Genomic DNA, 26466 nt, shown 5'->3' with positions numbered 1-26466 from the left:
TTTACTGTCCATTTTACAATATAAATGGCTTCTGGAACAAATGCAAAAGAAACAGAGGGACTGTGCTCTCTTCCTCTCTCACACACTCAGCAGGAAGAGCCATGTGGCTCTGCTTGCTTGCCCCCCATACAGCTTTTGTGTCTTGCTGAGATTTAAAGGCACACACACATTCCAAAACACAGTTTGCAAGTGTCTTCTAAACCTGCCAAGATCTAAAGGTACATCATGGCTGTTGGGGCAGGGCTTCCTTCCCATTGGCCAGCTGGTTGAAAGTGGGGAGGAGCCTGCAAAACTGGGGAATCCCCTGCCCAGACCTGGGATTGGCAAGCCTAATTAAGCCATTTTGCTTTGCCACCTTCGTTGGATTAGGCTGCATTCCTATGCATGTGTTTCTTGGAAAGAAGCTCCGTTGACAGAAGTAAAAATGTTTAGGATTGGGTTGAAAGTATCTTGAGGCTGTATTTACTTGCAATATACAAGTAGGTAAAGAAACTAGTGTGATCAACGTGACTAAGGCTGCATTTTATTGATTTATTGGGGTATATTCTAAGATGTAGTGCTGGTCATGCTGAGTTCTGCTTTTTCCTTTTGCGAACAAAAGAAAAAGTAATGTAAATAGCTACTCTAAGCACTGAACTTTTGAACCTCAAGAAAAATGTTATTTCTGCCTTCTTCTCATGTGTGACAGGATGGCCGAATAGCTGTGAAAGCTTGTGAAGGCCTCATGCTTCTAGTAAGTTTGCCTGAGCCAGCTGCTGCCAAATGCTTAACACAAAGTACGTGCTTATGTGAACTGCTGACGGACAGGCTGGCCTCCCTGTACAAAGCCCTCCCTCAGTCAATGGATCCCTTAGATATTGAAACAGTGGAAGGAGTTAACTGGGGGTAAGAATATTGTTTTTATTTGCATTACATCTTTTGCCATGAGCCATTTTAATTAATATATTTGTTTAGAAATTTGCACCTCACTTTATTTCTTAAGCTTCAGGTAGCTCAGAAATAATAAACATGGAGGCATCAGTAACACAAGCAGTATCTTGAACTGGAGTCAGAGTACCTCTGGTTTTGGGATGAGAAGTGCCAAGTGTATATGCTCACTGTTTTTTCTTGCTGCCATTCAGCTTGGATTCATACAGCCACAAAGAAGATGCATCTGCTTTTCCAGGGAAAAGAGCCTTGATTTCATTTCTCTCCTGGTTTGATTACTGTGATCAACTCATCAAGGAAGCTCAGAAGGTTTCAAATTCCTTTTTAAACTATTGTTTATGTACCATGTAAAATGGGTTTAGAAAACTCTTTTTCTGAATTAGGCAACTTGTCTGTGTTCTTTATTTCAGACCACAGCCATTGCCATGGCAAGCTCAATACGAGACCGTTTTTTTGTTGGCATCATGGAACCCCAGTTAATGCAAACGTAAGTAATCTATTTCCATGAGGAAAAGATGGGGTTCCCCCACATTTGCTTAATATCTTTTTTTGTGTTTAGTTCAGAGATTGGGATTCTCACATCAACTGCACTGTTACATCGTATTGTTCGTCAAGTCACTTCAGATGTCTTAGTGCATGAAATGGTTTGCTTCATCCTTGGAGAACAGAGAGAGCCAGAAACACTGATGGACATCAACAGGCATCCATTGCGACATCGTTTAATTGAACATTGCGATCACATTTCAGATGAGGTAAGAAATTATAACATGTTCACAGTGGTGGTTTCCAAAATGCCATCATCAGTGTCACCACATCAGTAAACAACTATCTTTAGATCCTTACTAACAACTAAGTCCTTCAGATGTGCAGCAACTTGGAAAAACTTTGTTTATTTGGGTATCTCATCATCAGATATCTGATGGCCATAAACAAAATAAGTTGCAGCATACTGAGTGTTAGCTAAGGTCAGATTATTATAGCTTGCACTGATCCTTCCTCTAGGCCATTTTGTTCCTAAGAAATTGGAAATTCATTTTGAGCCTTATAAAATTATAGCTTCCATCTCTCAAGAAATCAAGCTGTATTTGCTCCTTCTACTTCCTTGTCCCTGGACCCCCCATTGTTTGATGGGTCCCTAATCCATGATTTCTTGCAACAAGTTAGTGTCTCTTGGTCTTGTACAGTTTTTGCAGAAATGAATAAATGTACAGTGCTTTGACCCCATTAAAAGTACTAGAGAAATGATCGGTGATAATTCTTTAAGAGAACATAAATTAAGCTTTATGCTCTGCCATGATGTGTGTGTGCAGATCTCGAGAGTATTGTTCTGTGCTTTATTTTTAATCTGATCACCTCCAACTTTTAAATTTCTCCACATGTGCAACCTCTGACAGGGATTGGACTTTCAGTGCCATCCTAAGCAATCTTACATAAAGTCACTTAGAAGGATATAACTTCATTAGGATGGCACTGTTTGCTGAAGCTTTAGATGAAGGCTGCCTGATAAATCGAAGTCATCTTCTGTATATTGATGGCAAAGAACGAGAGAAAAATACATAAATGAATGGTTCAGAGGATGAGTCTTTTATCTGCTGACTTTGTCTATGATCAGAAGTTAACAGCATGACAAATAGAATTACAGAAATAGAATGTGGATGCAGCATGTTGGCTTGAGCTCAGTCAAGCAGGATCTTGGTTCACTGTCTTTAATTCCATTTTTTTTTTACTCTTGCAGATCAGCATAATGACACTCAGAATGTTTGAGCACCTTTTACAAAAGCCTGATGAGCACATTCTTTATAACTTGGTTCTTAGAAATTTAGAGGAAAGAAACTACACGGAATATAAACCACCCTGCCAAGAAGATAAAGATGTGGTGGAGAATGGCCAGATAGCAGGAGCTGTGTATGTTCTTTTCTGTTTGCTACCCCTTCTGTGTCATCCTGCATTATTTGGAGTGCCTTCCAGTTGTTACTTGAGAAGCAAATACTCCTTATTAGTCTTAGACCGGGGGGGGGGGAGTAATTTTAATATACTGAAATGATTTGGAATCTTGACATAAAGTTACCTATTTAAATGATACATATTTCTTACATAAACCAGCATTATATAGCAGTTTCTAAACAATAAACACTGGAAGAAAACCGAAAGATTGGGGAAGGGGTTTATAAACTACTATTTATCTTTAAATCATTCATAGTATATGTCTAATCTCAGTCAATTTAACACACCTGGCTAAGTACCTTGGGACTTGCATTGTTAATTTTTGAAGGATTTATTGTTATTTTTGGAAGTTCCATTTTTAGGACCTTAAAATACACATTTTATTCATCTGAACCTCCTTCTTCTGTTTGTGATTAATTTAAAGGAATAAATTCTATAGCCCTTTATTTTAGATCCATGCTGTTTGTTGATTTACTTTTAGGGGTTTGCTGTGACAAACATAAGAATTCCCTAATCTTGCACATTATCCTGCATTATTGACTTCCTTTCTAATGGATCAGAAATTTGTAAACCCCCACAAGAGTATGCTTTCTTGCTTTATTTATCTGCCCATCACTTTGTACTTAATGAACTCTAGTCCATCTTAATGTTAACTAGTAGTATTGTCTGCTTACCTTCAATGCACAGAAAATGCTTAAAGTAGTAATACTAGGGCAGGATCCAAAGGACTGTGGGACTGCTCTGCCAATCCAGAGAAGAACTTTGTTTTTATGTTCTTTGCACAGCAGTGCATGCACCACATTGCAAGTTGTTTGGGGGGCTCATTTCTAAAACACTTTTTTGATTAGGCAAAAAGGCATAAGTCCCACTGAATATAAGGCTCTTGAACTTGCCTAAAGCAGCCCTTTTGGATTCTAGATTAAATGTTTTCTGTCAGAAAAATTAATAATGCTCTGTGTCTGAAAAACCAAGAATAAAGCATTCCTTTCCTTGTTTTATAACAAATTCTAGAGATCTGGAAGAAGATCCATTATTTACTGATCTTTCTCCTGATACTATGCTGTCAAACCAAGAGTGGCTTAGTGCTTCTCCACCTGCCAGTCCAGAACATCTGAAAATGGATGGGAAGACAGAAGTTCATAAAATTGTAAATAGGTAAGAGCTGATTATTAAATAATTTTCTTTTAAAATAAATAATTATGATTCCATAATTAACAAAACCTCCCTAATTCTTCTGGATGTGCTATGATTCATCCTCCCCACTTCTCCCCATTAAAAAATAAGGTTGTAAGCCCTGACCTGGATAACCCAGGCAAGCCCAATTTTATCAGATCTCAGAAGCTAAGCAGGGTTGACTCTGGCAAGTACTTGGATGGGAGATCTCCTTGGAATACTAGAACTGGAGGCAGGGGCAGGCTTTAATCTGCTACCTCTCTGAATATCCTCCATGCTCCTAGTAGGGGTCAGTCACCAGAGGTCTCAATGACTTCCAAGTGCAAACTTATGCGCGTGCGCGCACACACACACACACACTGGTTGTAGGACTGAAGGAGTCCGGGTGGCATATGTCTCTGGCTTTTCCAATATGGTAAAGGTTGCTGTTTTATGGGATAGGAAAGACTTTTTCCACTGCCTGGGGGTGAGGAAGAGAGGGAGTGTGAAAGGGGGACTGAGTGGAGAAAGAGAGAAATAAAAAATGAATTGGCTGTGTGGAAAGAAATTATTCTGTAAAGACAGTTCCTAAGGCATAATACCCAAGCTAGCTGTTACTTGAAATCTTAAAGACAAACTTATCTTCAAGATCTAAAAAATATTCATGTATTCATAACCATAACCCTACATTATATTCCTACAATGTGTTCCTATATTAATATAATCATTTGGGCTTTAATCATGAGGTAATGACTGTATGAGTAGGCATACTACTGTTTGAATGTACAGAGCTAAAACAGCAAAACAGACAACTCAAAGAGAAAACCCCAAAAAGATAAATAGCACTAGGTGGTGGTGCTTTTCCAACAGTGGTTGATAGAAAAATCAGTTCAGGTTTCATTTGAATTTTGTAGACAGAATGTTTGTTTGTTTGTGTGGGAAGGATAAGCTTCTCAACTAGATGGCAGGTTAAGAGTTACACTATGCATACACATCACTGTGTGCATATTCTCTCCCCCCCTCCCTGTGTCAGTTAAATCCACATTCTGTTTATCCAAATTCTGTATTCATTAACCTGAATAAATGTTGGCACAAATATAAATTACATTTTTTTGCAGTATTTCCAGATAGGAAACCTAAATTAGACATTAGCTTGGGATATCTAGATACCTCTATAATTAACTCATGTAAATGAGTATGAATAAATAGGAAGAGTGACAAAGTCTTCAGAATGAAAATGTATGTAAAATGCGTAGATTTTCTACAGCCTTATAGTGGCAGGAGAAAAAAGAAAGAGATTTGAATGTCTGTAGTCAGGCATGGCATAGAAACTATCTTTTGAACCTTGGAAACTTTTACAAATGCTGCCTGCCTACATACTTTCAAAATATATTCACAATTGTGGATTAGAAACTTGAAAGCTGGTGTTTTCAGGATTCAACATCAGTCATTATATTAAGAAAAACAAAAAAAAACTTTCATCCATGAAAACAATAGCAGTTTAGCAAAATCCAGATTTGAAGCAAAATAATGATGTTAAGCCAAATTATGTTTATCTGCTCAAACATTGACCAAGTACCACCAGTTATATAACATGGACATATGGTACTCGTTATTCATTGCTCCCATACAGTATTAACTCAAATAAAAAATTAGCATTTCCTAAAATGGCTAAGTATATTTTTCATCTTTGGTTTACTGGACAGATGTTTAACGCCACAGTTAACTCATTTTTGTACATAAAAAGTTCCATGTGACATATCTTGGCTCTAATTTTCTTCGATCCCTGAGTGGGTGAAATTCTTAGTTGTCTAGATACATTCAAGTATGCAGGGGGGGAAAGTTTAAAAATGCAAGGCATGTTTACTTGCATTATTAATCTGTTCACGTTTTGTGTTTTTTACAACTTAAGTGTTGAGTTGTAAAAATACTTTTGTTATTGTTATGCTTTCTTACATCATTTATATTAATCATTTGAACATTTGCAGGGCTTTACGAGTCATCTCAATACCCCCTCTCCCTCAAGTATTAACAAAGAAAAAGTAAATGGCAAGCAGGTTAGTTAATTTGGTAGGATTTTTTGTAACCCTTTTCCTTGTTTCTTCTCTTGAACCATAGCAAACATAACAGATTACTATACTAAACAGATTAGTATACTAAATATACTAAATAATAAGCTACTTAAACACAAACTGCAGTAACTTTTAACATAGATTTTATACTTGTTTGATATAGAGCATTTGCCAGTAGAGATTTTTTTCCTTTGGATTTGTTGAATACTTGATACTAGCAGGACCCTAGCAGGAGCTCATTTGCATATTAGACCACACACACTAACATCACCACTGTTTCACAAGGGGCTTTTTTGTAGAAAAAGCCCAGCAGGAAATAATTTGCATATCAGGCCATACCTGCTGACACCAAGCCAGGAAGAACTGTGTTCCTGTGTGTCCCTGCTCAAAAAAAGCCCTGGATACTAGCTAATTACTGGGAATTTGCATGGATTTAGACATGATTGGTAATTAGGATACTGGGTAATTACTGGGAATTTGTAATAAGGCCTTCCCTTGTACTCTCAATTGTTGCCACTCATATTAACCTGGTCTAAGTTTTGGTACATTTTAACAAGTTACACCCATATGGAAAAACATGCATTCATTATATGAAATCATGTTTTCATCTTTTAAGATGTTCTTTTGGAGATAACAGGTTTGTAGCATTAAAATTAGAGCTGTGTGTCGTATCTGTCCAGAATGTCCAGATTTGGCTATCAGAATAAATTTTACATTGCTTAGACAGATGACTAGTATGTTTTTTGCTCATAATTAACTGCCTTTTGTCGGGCAAGAAAACAGTTGAGTAACCTCAGGTGAACCTCATCCCCTTATACCAATTTATTCCTGGTTTAGACATGATTATGACAAGATAAGACTCATGGGACTCTGCATCTTGTTTAAACTAGGCAGGGACCAGTATGTCAAAAGCCCATATCCCAGGCAATGGTTGTGATAGAGTGTTAGTTAATTGGTTGTAGTAGTTTTACATGGGTAGCAAGCCCAGCTAAAGAAGATGCTGTGTGACTGTAGCGTTCCGTGGGTAAATGGTTTTGCCTTGGCAGTATCTTATATTCTAACTAGGAATAAGACCTGTTGTGAAGAAAACTGCAATGGGTTCCAGCAAGAGGCTCTGGGTGAATGCCCCTTCCACCCTTGTTGTCTTCCCACTCCCCCAAGTGAAGACATTCACTCCCCTCCACACCTCAAGGGGAGCTGATCTCTGCCATCTGCAGAACAGTTGTAATTCTGAGTGATCGCCAGCCTTCACCTGGAAATTGGGAACAGTTGTTCCCCCAGAGAAAATGATTTGGAAGGTGGAGTGTATGGCACTGCACCTGTCTGAGGTCTTACCCCTTCTCAAATTCCATCCTTTCCAGGCTCCACCCCTTAAACCACAGAATCTCCAGAAATTTTCCACCAACCTGGAACTGGCAGCCCTAGTCAGGACTGACCCCAATGAGTTCTCCCTCAGGGACCTTTAATGATACCTTTCAGACCAACAGTCTCTCTTTAATAATGCTGTTTGTCTTAAGCATAGGACTTCAATCTCTCTGTGTCATGCTTTCCCTCCCTCCCTCCCTCCCTGTATCTGATCTGCTGCCAGGGGACAGCATTTACCCCCCATCTCTGGCTTCCCTTCCAGAGTAGGAGAGGGAGGAGCTCTTAGCCTATCAAGGGAAGGCTTTCTCTGGCTTTTTCCCTCCTCTTCCATCAGCCAGCTGAGGGAAAAGCTTTCTCTGGCTGATAATTAAACTGCAGATAATTAAAGGCAGATAATTAAACTGCAGAATTAGAGTGTGTTTTTAGATTGTTATATTGTTTTATTATGTGAATCTGATTTTAACCTTGTATTATTGACTGTTGTTACCCGCTCAGAGCCCTTTTGGAAAGGGCAGGCTATAAATCGAATGTAATAAATAATAAATAAATATATGTGTATTCAGAATACATTTATTATTTATTATACTCAATTTATGTATGTATGTATGTGTGCGTATATATGTGTGTATAAATAAATAAATGTATATTCAGAATACATTTTACTATTTATTATATTCAGTTGATATATGTGTGTAGATAGAGAGAGATAGGGAGTAGATAGGGCTTTTTTGAACAGGAACACACAGGAGCACAGTTCTGACTGGCTTGGTATCGGGGTGTGGCCTAATATGCAAATGAGTTCATGCTGGGCTTTTTCTACAACAAAAGCCCTGTGTGTGTGTGTGTGTAGGATAGTGAAGTATGGGCTCATCCATGGATACTTAAATCTGTGGATTAGGGCCATTTACATATTAGGAAGATTTTTCTACAAACTTGTGGGACCCCCAGGTTTGCAGAAAATCTGAAAACTAGGGGGGAAATTCCTCCAAACCCAGGAGCATTGTCTGCACATGTGCAGAAAATGTTTGGTGGACTGGTGAGGGAGAGGCTGTAGGCGGGCAACAGCACTTCAGTCATTTGGGCTGACTTGCTGCCAACTGGGTGGGCTGCTCCGTGAGGTGGGGAGGATGGAAGGTCAGAGTGTCAGGGAGGGTTCCCATTGCTGAAGGGTGAGAAACCACTGTCTGACTGGGACAGTTGTTGCTCTGGACTTGAGTCTGCCTGCCCAGTCCCAGCACAATTCCTGGCATTGCCACTGTGGCTGCTGCAGCTCCTCGTGTCGCCACCATGCCCTCCACCTTTCCAATTCATCCTCATCATTGCCGCTTTCAGGCCCACTGTGACTCATGACTGTGGCCCCATTGTTGCCACTCATGGACCCAGCAAACTTACAGCTGAGCCTGGCACAGCTTCTGGCATTGCTGCTGCAGTCCCCAGGCTCACCATGACTCTCCAGAGATAAGCAAGGGGGCAGCCCATTTTACACTGGGGTGGGAGGAGCAGTCAAAGTACTGGGGATAAGTGTGGGTGGGTGGGAAGGCAGGATAGCAAGGATGAAGTAGGGGGGGAGAGGGAAAGACAAGAGGAGGTGGTGCCAACTAGGTGGGTGGATAGGCATAGCAATGAGGATTGGGGCATCGGAGTGACAAGATAGGCAGAAAAGGCATGGGGAGGTAGCATTGAGGATGTGGTAAGTGGGTAGGTAGAGGAACAAAGATGGGGCGGGGAGAAGGGAGGAAGGAAAGGCGGATGAAAGGGGACACCCCTCCCCATAAATTCCTCACAGGTTTCCTTCTTGTCATGACTAAATCAGGCCTGCCTGTCTTGGTCATGCAGAAGGGTTTGGCCCCAGTCAGCCAAGACCCAAGGCAGGCTTCCTTCCTTAGTTACCACAGTCCAGGGCAGGCAAATGACCACATGCTAAGTCTTGTGGCAGGGGTAATATCACGGTGATGGTGCCACTGATCTCAGAGATCATACTCCAAGGTTTGTAGTACACACAGCTTGTGGTGCAGGAGCTAAGTTTCTGAATCCTTCCTACTGGGAGCCACATACACCAGAACTTTACATAAACGTCAGGGGAAGTCAAACAAACTAACAAAGAGGGATCTATAGTGGTAACTCAGCATTAACAGGAAAAAGAGGATCAAGTGGTTGGGATCCATTACTTCTCTGAAGTGCAAAACTGGTAGGCATGTTTTTAAAACAAAAAGAAAACTACGTTTATCCTACATTCTGTATCAGGAGTAGTTAAACTTGCTTAATGTAAGAGCCACATAGACTAAATGTCAGATGTTTGCGGGCTGCAAGATATGAATGTCAGATGTTGGAGAACCACATGACAGGAAGGAGGGAAGAAAAGAAGGAAGGAAACTAGATGGGGTGAGGGAGGAAGGTGGGGGAGGTGTAAAGAAAGCAATCTCAACTTTAAATCCATTCTCCGAGCTGCTGGCTGGCTTGGTTTGGAGAAGCTATTTAAAAAAAACAAACCCAATGTCTTCTACAAGCTAGCCAATGGTGTGGTGGGGGCTTCAAGAGCCAAACATATTTATTTATTTATTTATTTATTACTTTACATTTATATCCCGCCCTCTCCGCAAGCGGACTCAGGGCGGCTTACAGTATCATAAAAACAATCAATTCCATAAAACATATAAAACCATAAAACATTTATCAAGTTAAATATGTATGAAAGAGCCACATCTGGCTCCTGAGCCACAGTCTGGCTATCCCTGTTCTATATATTGGATACAACTATAAAGGAAATGCAGCATAGATTCCAGGGATGAATGGTGTCATGTAAAATGGGTGTAACAGACATTTTTCACCCCTTGGTGTGTGCTGCTACTGTGAAATTAATCTGACAACTGAAGATGCTTTGGGTCAACAGTAAGGCAGCATTCATTTTTTGCAGTGTAAAATATGAATGGCCAGATTGACAGAAATACCTGTGTTGATTTCTTCTTCTGTCTTCATTGCACAGCAGTATGGATAACTGCAGGGCTTTAATAATAATTGACATATCTATTGTTTTAATGATTAAGAAACAAATTATATTGACTAGTTACTTGTTTCTCTTTTCAGTTTTCTCTGCCTAGTACCAGATGAAGCCAAATCTTCTTATCATGTGGAGGGCACAGGTTATGATACCTACCTCAGAGATGCTCATCGACAAGTAAGTGACAAAAATAGAGTGCTTGGTGGTTGGAGGAGTGGCCTTTAAGAATGAGTGCCAGGCAAGGGGACTGAAATGCTGATTTAGCTTCCCTTTTCTCAGTTGTATTCAGTTGCTATCAAGGCCATCCTTTTTCAAAGACATTGTATGCATCACCTGCAAAGACATCTCAATGTTTGTTCTCTGGGTTTAATGAACGTTTACTGAAGTTTAGATCCTATTTAATTTTCTAAACATTCATCTTTTCTATGTATAGTGATTCTGTCTGGGTTCTAGAAAACAAATCACAGCATTTTGCTCCACGTATGAGTTTAGAGTGCTAACTCTGCTAACACCAGTGGCATATGGTATTAAAAAGATCACTATATAAATGTAATATAATTTTATGGATATTAGGGGGAGGTAAGCAATCTGTATTAGAATGTCTGCTGTGCTGAGTGTGGCAAGAGAAAGGTGGGGTATATAAATATTCTGGATAAATAAATACAAATAACAAATACATACTGCTAAGCAGTGGGGAAACCTAAGAATACTGTTCATAGGAAATAAATACATTTCACTTCACTAAACCTTACTCTGTCACATTTTTATCCTGTCTCTTCTCCAGGAAGCTCAGGAAGCTTCTTCCCTTACTCCATTTTACTTTCAGAACAGTTCTGTAAAATAGATGGGGTTGAGAGTGGCTGAATGGCCCACAGTTGTTCAAGGAGTTTCATAGCTGAGTGCGACCACTGTGAACCTTGTTTTTCCCAGTCCAGATTCAGCACCCTAGTTCACTGCACCCTGTTGGCCCACCAAACTACTAACGGAGTTACTTGTGCTATTTTCTGTGTTTAGAAAAGGCTATAGGTGCAATGATGCAAACAGAATATTCCTAAGAATCCACTACACTGCACAACACAGTGGTTCTCAAATTTGCCTTTGTATTTATCTGCATTGTCCTTTCATGGCAATGTCTTTGACAGAGGCAAGTCACTGAAGAAATGCTACAGAAGTTATTTTTGAAGCCATAGCTGTATTAAAGATACAGTACAAGTAATGAGCAGCCCCAGGCAGGTAGTTTTTAAGTGTGTAGTAATCATGAGAAAAGAGAACTTTAATGTTCTTATTTTGAAACATCAATACTCAGTTCTTTTTTTAAACTTCCAGTCTCTGTGATCTGAGGACAAACTGTATTTGATTGCAGCTCTGTAATTCGCAGGCTGCTAAATTGCTCTGAGCATATGCAATAGAACAAGAAGTGGTTTGGGGAGCTGGATAAGTGCAGCACAGATGCACAGAATGGTAATTTTAAAAACGTTATGCTCTCAGTAACAAATGCAGTAGCTTATCCAGTCAAGTAGAAAAGATTTCCTTTATGTTCTGCGTTTTGCTTTTTTTTTTGTCTTTCCAACCTTCCTAAATATGAAATAAATGGGGAGAAGGAAGAGCCACAAAAATATCCACACAACTCTGAACCTGAAAGCAGAAAGTAGCATTCAGTTTTCTGAGGGTGGTTACCTTGAAAGAAGGAAGAAAGTGGGGATCACAATAATAGAATAATGCTCAGCTATACACTGGCTCTTCTAGTACATTACATTCACAATAAAATCTTAATGCTGTGATTGAATCCAATGGCTTTATCATACCGGTTTCTCACCTTCGTGCGGTTGTACCAAATGGATAAATAAATGCCTTCTCATTATAGTGAAGGATGGGCAGCCTTTGTGAGGTGTTTAGATTGAGAAGTCTATGCAGGGGTGAATCCACTTGATGCCAAAAAATGGTTTGGGGTGAAGGGGCTACAGAGTCAAGGGTTGGATTTGACTGGGTTTGACTCTCTATTAAGCCCTGGAGCTAATGAGCACTGCAATTATTTACTCTCTTTTAGCATAATCTACTATTTGGGGATACTGCTGTTAGGATATAATGGGGGCAGGGGCACACACCTTAGGTTGTTCAAGGAAGAGCTGATTCAAAATGCAATAGTACATTTGGATCCTTAATCCTTTCCACTTGGGAAGAATGACAGGGAGCTAAACAAAGTATGGTTTTCTGCCTCGTGTGTTCAGAAGGTGGTGTGCAATGAACTCGTGTAAAATAGTAAAATATGTGTTTTTGTACTCTCTATACATAGTTGTGTGGGTGGGAGGGTTTTTTCCCATATAGGAAAAATATGAGGTCATCTTAATACTGGTGTAAAGTGCTTTAACGTGTTTTAAAGTTAAGGTGTCTAGTTGTGGAAGACAGAGCCCATGAAAGATAGAGCCCTGAAAATCTTTCTCAGTAGAGTGCTGTTTAGGGAGGAAACCCCCCCTCCCTTACAAAACTCCAGTTTACATTCTTGGGAATGATTGATTGCTCATCGTTCCTAATAGACAAAAGCAAGTAATTGCCATTATCTACTACAGGCATGTCCAACTTCGAACAGGTCATGATCTATTTTTTTTCCAGATCTACCACCATGAAAATTAAGTTACAAATTAGCTTTGAATTAGATTTTAAGCCACCAAAGTTGGGTTCCATTGCCCCCACCCCCCATTTACAATGCACCTTCTATCATTTACTGGTAAGCAAAATAAGCAAAAACAAAACAGAGAGACAAAGATCCAGAAAGAACTGCGAACAGTTTTGCTTAAATTTTTATTGTTATAACTTTCTTTAACTGTCTTAATAACTTTCTTTAACTTTTATTGAGTAATTTGCGTTAACTGTAGGTCAAGTATTGATCCAGGCTGATCTTGCGCAATCTTTAAAACTTCGCTCTTGCTAATTAGTGAGACGTCCAAGCCTGCATTTCATCCACCAGCTTTTTGAAATTGGGTGAATATTGCGTGAAGGCCAGATTCACACAAATAAGTTGAACCGAAACAGGAGTATACAGCTTCACTGCATCTTCTCAAGTTGGGAAATTTGTCTCTAGGGACTAGCTTCCAAAACGCTTCTTGCTCAGCACAGGTCTTGAGGAAAATGTCATTTTGAAGAGTTACTATTTCGTTTCCAAGAGATGCCTTGCTCAATTAGTAATTTTTACTGATAGCAGCTGCAGTTTCCTTAATGTCCATATCTGCTTTGAATGGGTGTGACAAGTACTCCACAACTTTTTCAATTTTTTGGAAGTCACAGAATCTTTTTTCGTATTCCTGGATAACAGAGCGGATTTCTGTCACATACTTCTAATTCTGAAAAACAAAATTTGGATATTGTCCCGGATGGTCCTGCGTATTAGGAAAATGATCACAGTGTTATTTGCAAGGTCAGTCATCAGTAGCTGAAATTTGCTCTTGTAGGATGAAACTGTACTTATCATCTCACCAATGCATTTGTTTTTACCTTGTAGTTCAATGTTCATATCACTTAGTTTGCCTGTAAAGTCAGCGAGAAATGCCAGATCACATAACTGCTCCTCATCTTCCAACTCTGCTTTGTCATCTCCCCTGTCCTTCAAAAACCTCCTTATTTCATTCAGCAAATCCCAAAATCTTTGCAGAAATTAGTGCCTACTTAGCCACCTTACATCTGTGTGGAAAATGATTCCCACTGCTCCTTCATCAAGAGTAAGATTGAAAAGCCGTCTTTGAAATGATCTTCCACGAACTGAATTTACAATTTTGAAAGTGATATCCATGACAGTCTTTGTATTGAGTCTCTTGCTTGCCAAAATTTGCTGGTGAATGATGCAGTGGTAAGAAAGGAAATCTGGAAAGTCGTCATGCTGTCTACAGAGGCCTATGAAACCGTTAACCTCACCTGTCATTGCTCTTGCTCCATCAGTAGTGATGGAAACAAGTTTATGCAATGGAAGATTACACTTTGTCACAAAAGAATGGAAAGAGCTGAATATTTCCTGGCCGGTATTTCTCCCTTTTAAAGAAATCATTCCAAGTAGTTCTTTAACACTGAAGTCTTCAAAACCATCCAGATAAAGACTAGTAACTGGGCTATGTCTCTTATGTCTGTAGATTCATCCAGTTGGAGTGAGAAAGCAACACAAACTGAAACATCCTCCAACAGTTGTTCAGTTGTGTCTCCACACATCTTTATATTCACCGCACGACGGTGTTTTTTGACAATTGTACATCTTGAACAGCAGCTATGATCTCCTTCTTATTCTTAAATCCTTCAAAAAGTTTGTCTGCTGCTTCAAGAAAACAATCTTTTACAAATTCTCCTTCATTGAAAGGTTTGCATTTCTTTGCGATCAGGTTGCTGACCTTGAAGGATGCCGTGGTTGCATTGACTGAATGTGACCTTGGCTTCGCCATCAACTGTTGCTGTGCAGCCAATTTAGATTTAAGTTCTTTGAGCTTCAGTTTACGAATTTCACTTTTGGGTGGAAAATCAACATCAAACTTATCGCTATGCAGAGCCTTATACTGACATTCCAGATTACCTTTTTGGGCAAGAATACAGCAGCATTACAAAGTAGACAACAACACTTGTTTTTCACCATGAGGAAGTAGTCCATTTCCCATTCATCATGAAAGTGGTAGGTTTTGCTCTTCTTTGGAACACTGATCTTCGTTATACTGGGGTGGCTGGGGTGCTAAGTTAACACTGGCTGAATGTGGACAAAACTGTCGCTGTCCCAAAATATTAAAGATCAACGGGAACTGAAGACCTCTAGATGATGCCAAAACCACACATGCAGTTCTAAAAGTAAAAATAAGAATTCATCATACTGGCACCAATAATCAAATACCACCACACCAAACCATCATCAAAAAAACCCAAACACCTGTCCAGCAAACCATGAAACCAAGTGGGGCTGGTGATCTACCTCTGACCCCTCCGCGATCTACTGGTGGATCGAGATCTACCTGTTGGACATACCTGATCTACTATAATAACTGCCTGTTAAAATTGGCTTTATAATGAGCTGTTGATTAATTGTTTGCTTTTTCCAGTTCCGGGACTATTGCGCCATATGCTTACGATGGGAATGGCCAGGCTCTCCTAAACCTCTGGAAAAGTGCAATTTAGAAGCTTCATTCTTTGAAGGACATTTCCTGAAAGTTTTGTTTGATAGAATGGGCAGAATTCTTGATCAGGTAGGCCTACAATTCTTGATGCTTCCTTTGTAGACATGGTTGATTTTCACATGATCACAGAAATTCTTAACATATACACCCTTTAGCTACAGGTCACCCTTCAGCTGAATGCAGCTCTTCAGGGAGCTTGAATGAAATATGCTTTAATTATATAACTTAAAGCAATGTCAGATATTCAGGTGCTCTAGTATCAATTTGCCTAGGTAGTACTGGTAGCAATTTTGACCTATATTTTCAGAGATGGTATTTTCACAGTCATCTTTCAGTATAATTTAGACAGTACCTTGTCGTTATCTAGCTTCTTAGTGCTCAGTATCAGTATACCATATGTTGTTTAACCATATATTCTAAAAAATGCAGGTGCTAGTAGTAATTTGAACAAAAAAGCATTTGTGCTTTAGGGTGGATGTTTTGCTGGCCTACATTGAAGAGAATGAATATTAAATCTCTGCCCACATGCTTGTGCATGTTGGTATCTTTTAAATATTGCTAGACTTTGACTAGGAGGCATCCACAAATTAGCTTACCAGGGTTAAATCCCCATGGATTGTGTAATGAGAAGGATGTCAAGGACACATGAGCTTTCCCTTCCATGAGCTTTCACATTCTTTGTGCTTTGGAGAAGGTAAAAAGAAGCAGAAGTCTCTCCCCATATTTCTCATTTCTTCATATGTTACCTGTCATTCAAGCACACTCTGCATGCCAGAGGACCGGGGTGAGGGGAAGGGGTAAATGTCAAAAGGGAGTGTGGACACTCAAGATCGGTTTGTAAACTAAGGTAATATTAGTGGACCTTGGCTCAGTATTTATTATAGAGCCTCAGAAGTCTCAATACCATAAACATTACCTTTTGTTTGCAATTTAGTAAGACCCAGAACAAACTGAAATGTATATAGGTCCAATGGATTTATCAGATATAAATAATGCAGGCAATATATTGATGGGTAAAGAAAACTGCTGAATTTTGTATCTCTGTAGGCTTTTTTTTCCAGGATAAAAATGAAGGAACTTTTCTGCTGATAATATGACTTGCAAAACTTCTTCTGATGTTGCATTTTCTTATTTGCATTTGAAAGTGAGTCCAGATGAGCTGTTTTGTCATGCAGGTGCACTCTGAGCTGAACCTGAGCTGCATGACCAGCAGGAAAAGTTCTGAGAATTTTGCCAGAGCCTTTTGTGTGTTACATTTGATTACAGGGCTGCTTTTGTGTGTTACATTTGATTATATTTTGAGAAGCAGCAGGATAGGGTGACTTTCAAGGACTCACAATCACTAAATTCAGACATCCTTTCTGCACAGCAAGAAGAACGCACTATTGTTAGTCCTAAGCTTGTATACATGTGATGTGGCAGCAGAACCAGACCCTCCGATATGAGTCTGCACTAACTGGATTTAGGATGAGGGGTATGCTGTGAAGTGCCAAAATGGAGTATGGTCACAGGATCCGAGCTCTTTATTCCCAATTACTTCTGTCTATGGTTGCCAGCAGCCTGGAAGGAAAAATGTGAATATCCCTTTTACAGAGGCTTAGTGGCTAGCTGAAGCTTTTGTGGCATGGAAGTAAATAACATCTCATTCAGTCCCCGTTACAGCAGCAGGGCGTTTTTTTCACCAGATTGGTGGCAATCCTGCTTCCTGACTTGGAAGGAAAAGGACCTTGGGGGCTAAAATGTGAGGGGCAGGCAAGGAAGTCCAGCACACCCCTCACCACATTCTGATTTTTTTGTTTTTAATCACACTTGCAGCCTGCTGAACATTTGTGTGCAACAGATCTGCAGCAGCATGTGTAGTTTGCCACCAGCATTTACGATGGCCATTCCCATATTATTAAGATTTGCTATCTGAAATCATTTTCTGCCTCTGATTTCCTTTGGTTGTTGACATAATTGGCAGGTCAATATGACACTAAAGCAGCCTTGATTAGACACACAGATGCCTCTTCTAAAATGGACTATTGGATTTGAGACTTAAATCTGCGTTTGAGCAGCTTTAAGGAAAGTAATCTTGTGCATATGAAAATCTGGCCCTGGCAATGAAACTGCATCAGGAAAAAAGCTGAAATCCTTTACCTAAAGATTATCAGGCAATAAAATATCTAGCAGTGTTGCAAAAAACACTATGGGTTATTATGGCATGATGTCAATTTGATATAGTACCTGTCAGAATGACAAAATTTCTGGATCAGCCAAGCATGATGCTGTTCTCTCTCTTGTGTCAAGGGCAATTTTTGATGCTCAATTAAAATATACAGTAAGATGAGAAAATCCCTTAACTACCCTCCAAAAATCTTCTTTTGTAGTCAGAGTTTGAGAAGGGGGGGTCAAGTGTAAATGTTTATAAAATGTGAATGTAATTCAATCAGAAAACTCTTGGTTTAGTTAATATGGTTTAAAATAACTTAATGTAATTATTGTATCAGGTGAAGTTCCTGATACAGTTGGATATAGCTCTTTTGCAAGTGGTTCTTAATTTTTGTGTGGATGAATTAACACTGTATGTCATGTTCATACATCTCGGTCCTGTTGCCCATTTTTGATCCTTTATACAGAGAAGAATTCTCCACTAAAAATCCCATTTCTGTAGTACTGCCAATTAAATACATAAAGGGTTGGATTCTAAGTGCTACCTATGGAATGAAGCCTGCAGCGCTGGGGGTGGGGTGGGGGTGGTATTCAGTGGTCTGTAATAGGAAGAGGGAGTCAGGCCAGTGCCCTTTGTGTTTATTCTAACATTACATGCAATAAGTCCATGAGGTAGTGCATAAATTGAAATAAGCAAAATATAATTTTCCATTTCATTTATTGATAGCTTTGTAGGCCAGAGAGAGGCTCCCAGTTAATCACAGTCCAGGTTAATTTACTGTACATGCCCTTTTATCTGCTTCTAGGTTCTTTGTCCCTTGTTTTCATGTGCCTTCCTGCTGAGAGATCAACAGCAACTGTAAATAGTGTCTGTAATTGCAACATCAGCACCTATCACTGTTCCTCAAGGGTTATTCCTTGACTATCAGGCTGCTCACAGATACTGTCCCCTTGTCTACTAATACCAATAGCTGAAATTGGTGATGTTTTGCCAGTTTTTTTGTGTGAGTTCAGTGTGCTGCTGATATTGCTGCAGGCAGCAGCTCGATAGACTGTAAATATTCAATCTTCACCTACCCAAACTAGGGGCTCCTTTGTATTCCTTTGTGGCTGCGCTGCTGGCAACCCATCCCTCCTGCTATTGCTACATGACACATTGCTGTAGCAAAGTCAAGAAAAGGCTATAGAATGACTTTGGGGGAACACCTACAGTACGTGCCAGCAAGTGAGGGTGAATTTTAAATTCAGGTTCAGCTTAAGAAAGCAGTGACACATTTGGAAAACTGTTTCAGTCCTGCAGCCACAGTTTCCCCCCATCTGGACTTAAGGGTGTCACTCTGTGCTGATCCTAGTCTGTCATTTGGATGACTGTGATCAATGTGGAAAGAACAATAATCCCTTATGGCTTGCAGGTATTGGGTGTGCTGCTGAATCAATGTGCCTGACACAGAAATAGCCTCCATCTACAAGCAGCTCGAACAGTAACCACATATTTCTATTCCCTACTTGCATTCCCATTTCTGCTGGAAATAGGAGAGATTTTTTTCACATTGATTGCTTTGGATAAATAATTGTCCTAAACAAATGGAACTGAAAGCACAGCAATTTTGGCTTTGCTTGTTAAGGTTTTTTCAGATCTGTGCAGAGTACTGAGATTGAGATAGGAGGTTTAAAGCATCATGCTTATACAACTGATGGTTGTGACCTATAGTAAAACATTTTTAATGGAGGGCCTCCAAAGCTGCTAAATGTTCTGTTGAAAACCAGTCATATTGTAATGGATAGGAACATATGGAGAGATGAGGAAAGAAGGCAGTCAATTCATGGTTTTCTTTTGCTTTGTTCCCCCCACAGCCATATGATGTCAATTTGCAAGTCACATCTGTATTGTCCAAGCTCTCCTTGTTTCCCCATCCGCACATCCATGAATATCTTTTGGATCCCTATGTAAATCTAGCTTCAGGGTGCCGGTCTCTTTTTTCAGTGATTGTCAGGGTAAGTAAACCAAGAGCATGCAGTGTCCAATGCTATTAAATCAGATGACTTTATAAATGGAATAGCAACATATAAATAATACATTGCCTGCCACTTCTATCACTTTTCTGTTTCCCCACTTTTTTAAAAAGTTAGGCACTAGTGAAATGCAACACTTATAAGGCAAAATTCATTACTGCTATAAACAACTAGCTACTTTCTCTGCAAGCAACCTGTATTCACCTATTCTCTGCTCTATTTTACTGCTGTGTTTTAATGTAGGTAAAGAAGTAATCTGCTATTTTACTGCTGTGTTTTAATGTAGGTAAAGGTAATGTAGGTAGGAGCCCCATGGCACAGAGTGTTAAAGCTGCAGTCCTGCAGTCCTAAGCTCTGCTCATGACCTGAATTCGATCCCTGGTGGAAGCTGGGTTTTCAGGTAGCCGGCTCGAGGTTGACTCAGCCTTCCATCCTTCCAAGGTTGGTAAAATGAGTACTCAGCTTGCTGGGGAGAAAGTGTAGATGACTGGGGAAGGCAATGGCAAACTACCCCATAAAAAATCTGCTGTGAAAACATTGTGAAAGCAATGTCACCACAGGGTCAGAAACGACTGGTGCTTGCAGAGGTGACCTTTCCTTTCCTTTAATGTAGGTAATACACAAACCAATTGTGATAATATTTCATCAAAGAATATGGCCTTTGGTCTGAGGCTTCTGCTCTAGAACTCTGTTTGCAAAGTTATTGAGGTTATAGATAGTAAATAATGTCACTTTCAGTATTTATATTTTCTGAAACTAATTTACAATGTTGTATAGTGGTCAAGAGTATTAGAGTTGGATCTAGGAAACCCAGGTTCAGATCCTGACTCTGCCATGGAAGCTTGCTGGATGACCTTGGGCCAGTCACCTGCCCTCAGTCTAATCTACCTCTCAGGGTTATTGTAAGGAGAGGAGAATAATGTAAGCCACTTTGGCTCCCCATTGAGGAGAAAACAAGTGTCAAAATGAAATAAATATAGTAAATAAATGTGTTTGAAACATTTATATCCTGCATTCTCTGTTGATTCTTCAGTAAACATCTCAAATAAAAAAACCTCATTTATAAAATGCCATTTATTGCATTTTCATGTAGGAAATAGCATGTGCACTTTAATCTCTGAAATGGCACAAAATCTGGTTTCTTTCTAAAAAGCATGAAGTTGAGTAGCTGAAGCATACTGTACTTCAGACATTAAAGTATACAAATATGTTCTTGTGCAGAGTATCTCTACATGGTAAAATTTTAACAGACCAAGTCGTTTGACCATACTTAGTTGGACAGTAAGCTGTCAACACCAGATGGTCTTCTATATTCCTTCATCTGTTATCAAGGGATGGCCATATTTGGTTCACAAACTAAAATTCGTGCTAAATTTTGACTGTTCATGGTTCACAAACTCAAGTTCATGGCAGGGCAACAAGCACAAACTTCCCATGAAGTTTCAAGGTGTTTCTGGCAGTGTGTGATATATTTCCAGACAGACTGTCTCAGCTCAATCTAAATGCTTATCAAACTTCAAAGCAACTGGGAGGTGGAACTTGGAGGGAGGTCCCCTGCAACTTTGATATCTCTAGCTTCCACAGAATCCATTCTATACACTTCTGACCCTCCTGAATTGGTGCCTGTGAGAATGACTGCCTGTCATTTCCCCGGAAAGCACATTCCTGGGGGCATCTTATTTGGGGGGCTGTAAGTTGGACCCTGTAAACCCAATCCTCACCAGACTTGGAGGGCAGGTAAAGGAGAGTCAGATGGATTCCCTGCGAGTTTGGTGTCTCTAGTACATCTAGGGGGGCATCCTACCATGTCACAAACCACATGAACTGAACTGGTCTGTTTGGAAGCTAAATGTTTGTGATGGTTTGTGGTTTGTGAACTGAAAATGCCACAAACAGAACCACATTTTCCTCGTTCATACCCATCCCCAGGGCTTTTTTTTTTAGCAGGAACACACAGGAACGCAGTTCTGGCTTGCTTGGTGGCAGGGTGTGTGGCCTAATATGCAAATGAATTCCTGGTAGACTTTTTCTACAAAGAAAGCCCTCTGTGAAACAGTGGTTACATCAGGGGGTGTGGCCCAATATGTTCCTGCTGGGCTTTTTCTACAAAGAGAGCTCTGCCCATCCCTATTACTGACTTGCTTCCTCACCTGCCCCCCCATTTCACTCAATGCTGAGCCTATTTGGGGAGGGCAGGATAGAAATGCGAAGAAATTAATAAATAAAATAAATTGTATAATATATGCAGGTTGTTGGGGATCTCATGGTAAGGATCCAGCGCATACCTGATTTCACACCTAAACTTCTGCTGGTCAGGAAGCGTCTCCTTGGCTTAGAACCTGAAGGGCCTATGTAAGTAAACTACCAGCCTACTACAAATAGTTTCCAGGGGGAAGTTATATGTAGCCTTTTATTTATTCCTTCTCTTCTCTTTCCAGTGTTGATCACATGACATTACTAGAAGGTGTCATTGTGCTTGAAGAGTTTTGTAAAGAGCTGGCTGCAATTGCATTTGTGAAATACCATGCTTCGTCAACACCATAACTATCTATTGCAAGTGTCCAACTAGGAGATCTTCTTGTATTTCAATCAGAAAAGACTGATAACTACCCCCAAGCAAGAAAACACAAAGTATTGGCATATGTTTAGAAACTTTGTATGGTGCACATTCAAATTATACTGCTGGTTTCTTAATTCATTGGCATGCCCACATGGGGATAAAAACTGGACATGTTGCCCCACAATACAATCAAAAAGATGTATTGGTGGAATAGAATGCTTTCGATGAAGACACATCAGGACTTCAGTTAAAGAGTACTCTTATTTTGATGTACCAGGAGTTTTTATATACTTCAGAGTTCATAGGCTTTTTTAAAAAATTGCCTGATAGCTGATGTGTTTTTAATCCAGTTAAATCCTTCAAAAGTATTTAAAGCAAAGCAGAAAAGAAATGGAGACTGCAAGCACACAGCTATGATAGCTTTTTTTTCATTTTATATTGTCTCAATCCTTTATCCACTGTGGTGTTTCACTTTTTTACTGATGTATCATTACATTGGAGTAACAGGTGACCACAATTATATTTAAGTGTTGGTTTTCCTTTAAACATTATTTGTTCTACTTTATTACGCTGCATAACTTAATTTGCCTTCTGTTTTGTATTGGAACCCTAGCCTGTATTATCAAAAGCTCTGTTTACATGAATGCTAGTAATATACCTATACTTGACAAGGTTTTTTTTTAAAGTTCTTCTAAGATTAATTGGCTGACAAATATTTGTGCCTTGATGACTGGCAGTATCAATGTCTTGTGGTTTTAAAAATACGTTATTGCTTATCTAATATGAATGGTTGTAGCATCTGGGCCAAGCAATGTCTGACATTGTATATGAAGCCAAATTCTTTATAAGTTGTTGCATGCTTTGGGTTCTGAATTTGTGATACTACTCATCACTATCAGCTGCTAACTTCAAGCCAGTATACTGTCTTCCCTGAGATGGAATGAGAAACATAGGAATAGAAGCCACGTGTGAAGTGGTTGGATAGGACTACTTTAGGCAGAACAGCACAGTCATGATTGACTGACTGTCCTGTTTTAGTTCATAGAGCTGCCTGAGTGACCATAGTTTGCATTTCAGCTAGCTATTTCACACTATGGGTAAGGAGGTGAGGAAGACTAGATATGTTCTTTAGTCTGTATACTAGTTCTGAAGTCTTAGTGGTCTCTGTAGAAACAGGAGGGGCAACCATAGTTACTTAGACAAGAGAGCACATGCCTCTGTATACCACTTTGCTCCTACTGACAAATGCCATAGGAGCAACAAAGCAGAATTTAATTGTTAAATTATTGTTCTACCTACCCAATTCCTAGGTATTTTGATAAAGTTTTTAGAAAAATTCTTCATAAATTGTTACTTCATATTTGCTGACCACTTAAAATTTTATTGGGATTAGTTTAAATGGAATTGATGTTGTCCTGAGCTCTTCCATGCCTGTAACAAAACTGAAAACAAAGCTCTGAATGATTACCACCCACTGCTGTACTCTAATGCTAAAGAAACTAGCTATTGAAGAGCATGAAAAGAAAGTGTTGAAAAGTAGCATAATTTGGACTAAAGTTAATTATAGGCCCTTTCCCTTACAGCAATAAACCCTAGTGGGCCAAAATGGGGGACATACACTCAAGCAGAGTTAAAAGCTGTATATGAAAATAAAAGGTGATTCTTATTAAAGGAGAAGCACAACCAAGAAGCAGCCTTGCTGAACAGATTCTCTGTTAGTGCTTCTCTCCTCAACAAGATAGTAGGCATCCTAATCAGCTGTACAGTAGAACATCTTTGGTTACCAAAGCCACAGAATTTGACTCACAATTTCAGCTGGAAAAAGTAAAATATAAAGAAGGGAATGACACCATTATACCAAGATACTTTTAAAAACTGTCCAAGTAGCACAGGCTGTTTAATCAGATACAACTGTGACTAATACACACATGTTAATCTAAGTCTCTTCAGTAAAATAGTACTTTAGCAGATACCGTACCTAAAAATCAAGCATATATTTAAGTTCTGGTCAAAGTTCCTGAGGTACATTCTACAGGATAAATGTTTGAGCTCTATATTCATTGTTTGTGGTAGATTTTAGGCTGAAATCTGTAAACAGTAGGAAAATTACACTGAAATTGATTAGAGTAACCCATACAGTTTGCCTGATGTAAGTGGGCAGTAGCCTTAATTTTTCAAGTGGTACCATTTTCATTCTCTTAAGTAAAAGTTAATGTTTAGCATTGCCCCAAGTAAAAGTTAATGTTTAGCTTTGCCCCATGCCCTTATGGTAAATGTAAACTGAAAATAATTTCAACTATTCAGAAGTATACAGAGATTGTTGCTTAAACAAACTATATTATTATTATAGCCTTCTAATCCATTGCTCAGTTATATAACTATATCGACAATGTTAGATAAAAATTTTCAAATTTTTTCTTGTTCAGGCAGAGTAACTGTAATGTGAAATTCACCTTGCTTTTATCTGTGCCTGTTTTCACAGACTTTGCATATTAACAGAAGGGGGAAATTCACTTTCCTATGCTTGTGCTCACAATATATTCAGTTTGTCAGTAAACCCCCGTGGTGTCTTTTCAAGACACCAGCAATTTCCCATAACTTTTAAAGAAGGGAATCTGTTTGTCACTGTGTTTGTCACACTCTCTTGGTGTGAGAGTTGTTTTTATGATCCTGTAAATCGGGGGTGGCCAATGGCAGTTCTCCAGATATTTTTTGCCTACAACTCGCATCAGCCAGCATGGCCAGTGGCTGGAGCTGATGGGAGTTGTAGGCAAAAAAAGCATATGGAGAGCTACCTTTGGCCACCCCTGCTGTAAATTATAGCTACAACCTTTTAATTTTGAAAAAAAATGTTTGAATTCTCCTACCAGAATGAAACTAGTTGAACTTTTATATCTTTCTTTTCCCATGCACTTTTATTTTAAAGGCTAGCCAAGTCTTTGTTTGCTATGCATGTTGTAACCACCCTCATTCTGGCTTGTGTGTGTGTTTCTGTGTATGTGTAGAGGCATGTGTGGTTATTTATTACTGAACAATAACACTGGAGAACATGCGAGCACCTCTCCAGAAATACTGAGCAACCACCACTTGTCAAGGAGTTAATGGTAACTACTGGCTACTCAGTACTATAAAATATACAACTAATAGTGTTTATATATGTGAATGGATGGGAAAAGCTGGAATTGTTTGATTTCCAGAACACTGATCCAGTTTTTATTTTTACCCTGATGCACACTTGTGTAAATAAAGACACTTTTTCATCTTCCCACCAACTGTTGTATGTATTTGATATAGATCCTGTTGTTGGAAACTTTATAATAATAAGAAACATGCCATGTCTCCTTTCCGTTTTTCTTATGATTATTGTAACCTACCTACCACTGAAGAACATGCAAGCACCTCTCCAGAAATACTGAGCAACCACCACTCTATGTAGCAGTCTGATATTATAGTATTTATTGGTGCAATATGGAAGCTGTGATACAAGACACGGCTTCAGCCTGGTTGTACATCACCTGTTTACATATGTATATTTGTATACTAACGGACTGAAATCCTGCTTGCAACATTACCAGTGCAAAGATTGTAACACTTTCCTACAGGATGCAGTAATCATGGTGTTCCTTTGTAAATGAATAACAGCAGCTTACCATGAACTATTGAATGCAGCAGATGTTTCTATTGTGAAATAACTCCGCATTTCACCTGGCAAGAGTAAATGCAAAGTACAACATGAAAGATACAGAGTCGCTGTTACTCTCTACTGAATGAAAAATTCAGATCTGCACCTTTCAATAGACATACCTGTACAACCATGATTAATAATCCTTGTGCCCTGTTACATAGTGCTACAAAGTATTTCTTATATATATTCTTGTTTCTTTTCCTCTTGTGTTGTTTATATTAAACAGAATATGTTAGTAAACTTTTTCTATTGAACTTTGTGTAGTTGGCTTGCTAACAATGTTTGCCAAGGTATAACTGACCCATCAAGAGCAGTTGAAACAACCATGTTACAGTACAAATAGTGATAACATGTGGAGAGGAATGCCAGCAATTTCAGTTGTGGTTATAAAGCATGCATGAAGGATTAAAAGGGATATTCTTGAAAATAAATTAATATAAACAAAATGATTTTTTAAATCT

The 26466-nt window shown here is 39.2% G+C and overlaps 1 protein-coding gene across 2 annotated transcripts in view; it reads left to right on the top strand.

Annotated features, from left to right (window-relative positions):
• The window catches only part of FHIP2A (FHF complex subunit HOOK interacting protein 2A), a 49798-nt gene extending 23553 nt beyond the window's left edge, over positions 1-26245 (top strand). For both annotated transcript variants that reach the window (XM_060241569.1, XM_060241570.1), the window contains 11 exons: positions 689-885; positions 1122-1236; positions 1338-1414; positions 1487-1679; positions 2663-2832; positions 3883-4026; positions 10545-10635; positions 15522-15665; positions 19602-19742; positions 22009-22112; positions 22199-26245. In XM_060241569.1, the coding sequence (XP_060097552.1) occupies positions 689-885; positions 1122-1236; positions 1338-1414; positions 1487-1679; positions 2663-2832; positions 3883-4026; positions 10545-10635; positions 15522-15665; positions 19602-19742; positions 22009-22112; positions 22199-22304 (1482 nt within the window). In that variant the 3' untranslated portion in view covers positions 22305-26245. The remainder of the gene's footprint in view (positions 1-688; positions 886-1121; positions 1237-1337; positions 1415-1486; positions 1680-2662; positions 2833-3882; positions 4027-10544; positions 10636-15521; positions 15666-19601; positions 19743-22008; positions 22113-22198) is intronic.
• The last annotated feature ends 221 nt before the right edge of the window (positions 26246-26466 follow it).

The sequence above is a fragment of the Heteronotia binoei genome, chromosome 6, assembly GCF_032191835.1.
Source record: "Heteronotia binoei isolate CCM8104 ecotype False Entrance Well chromosome 6, APGP_CSIRO_Hbin_v1, whole genome shotgun sequence".
Taxonomy (NCBI): Eukaryota; Metazoa; Chordata; class Lepidosauria; order Squamata; family Gekkonidae; genus Heteronotia; species Heteronotia binoei.
This window is presented reverse-complemented; position numbering and strand designations above follow the sequence as displayed.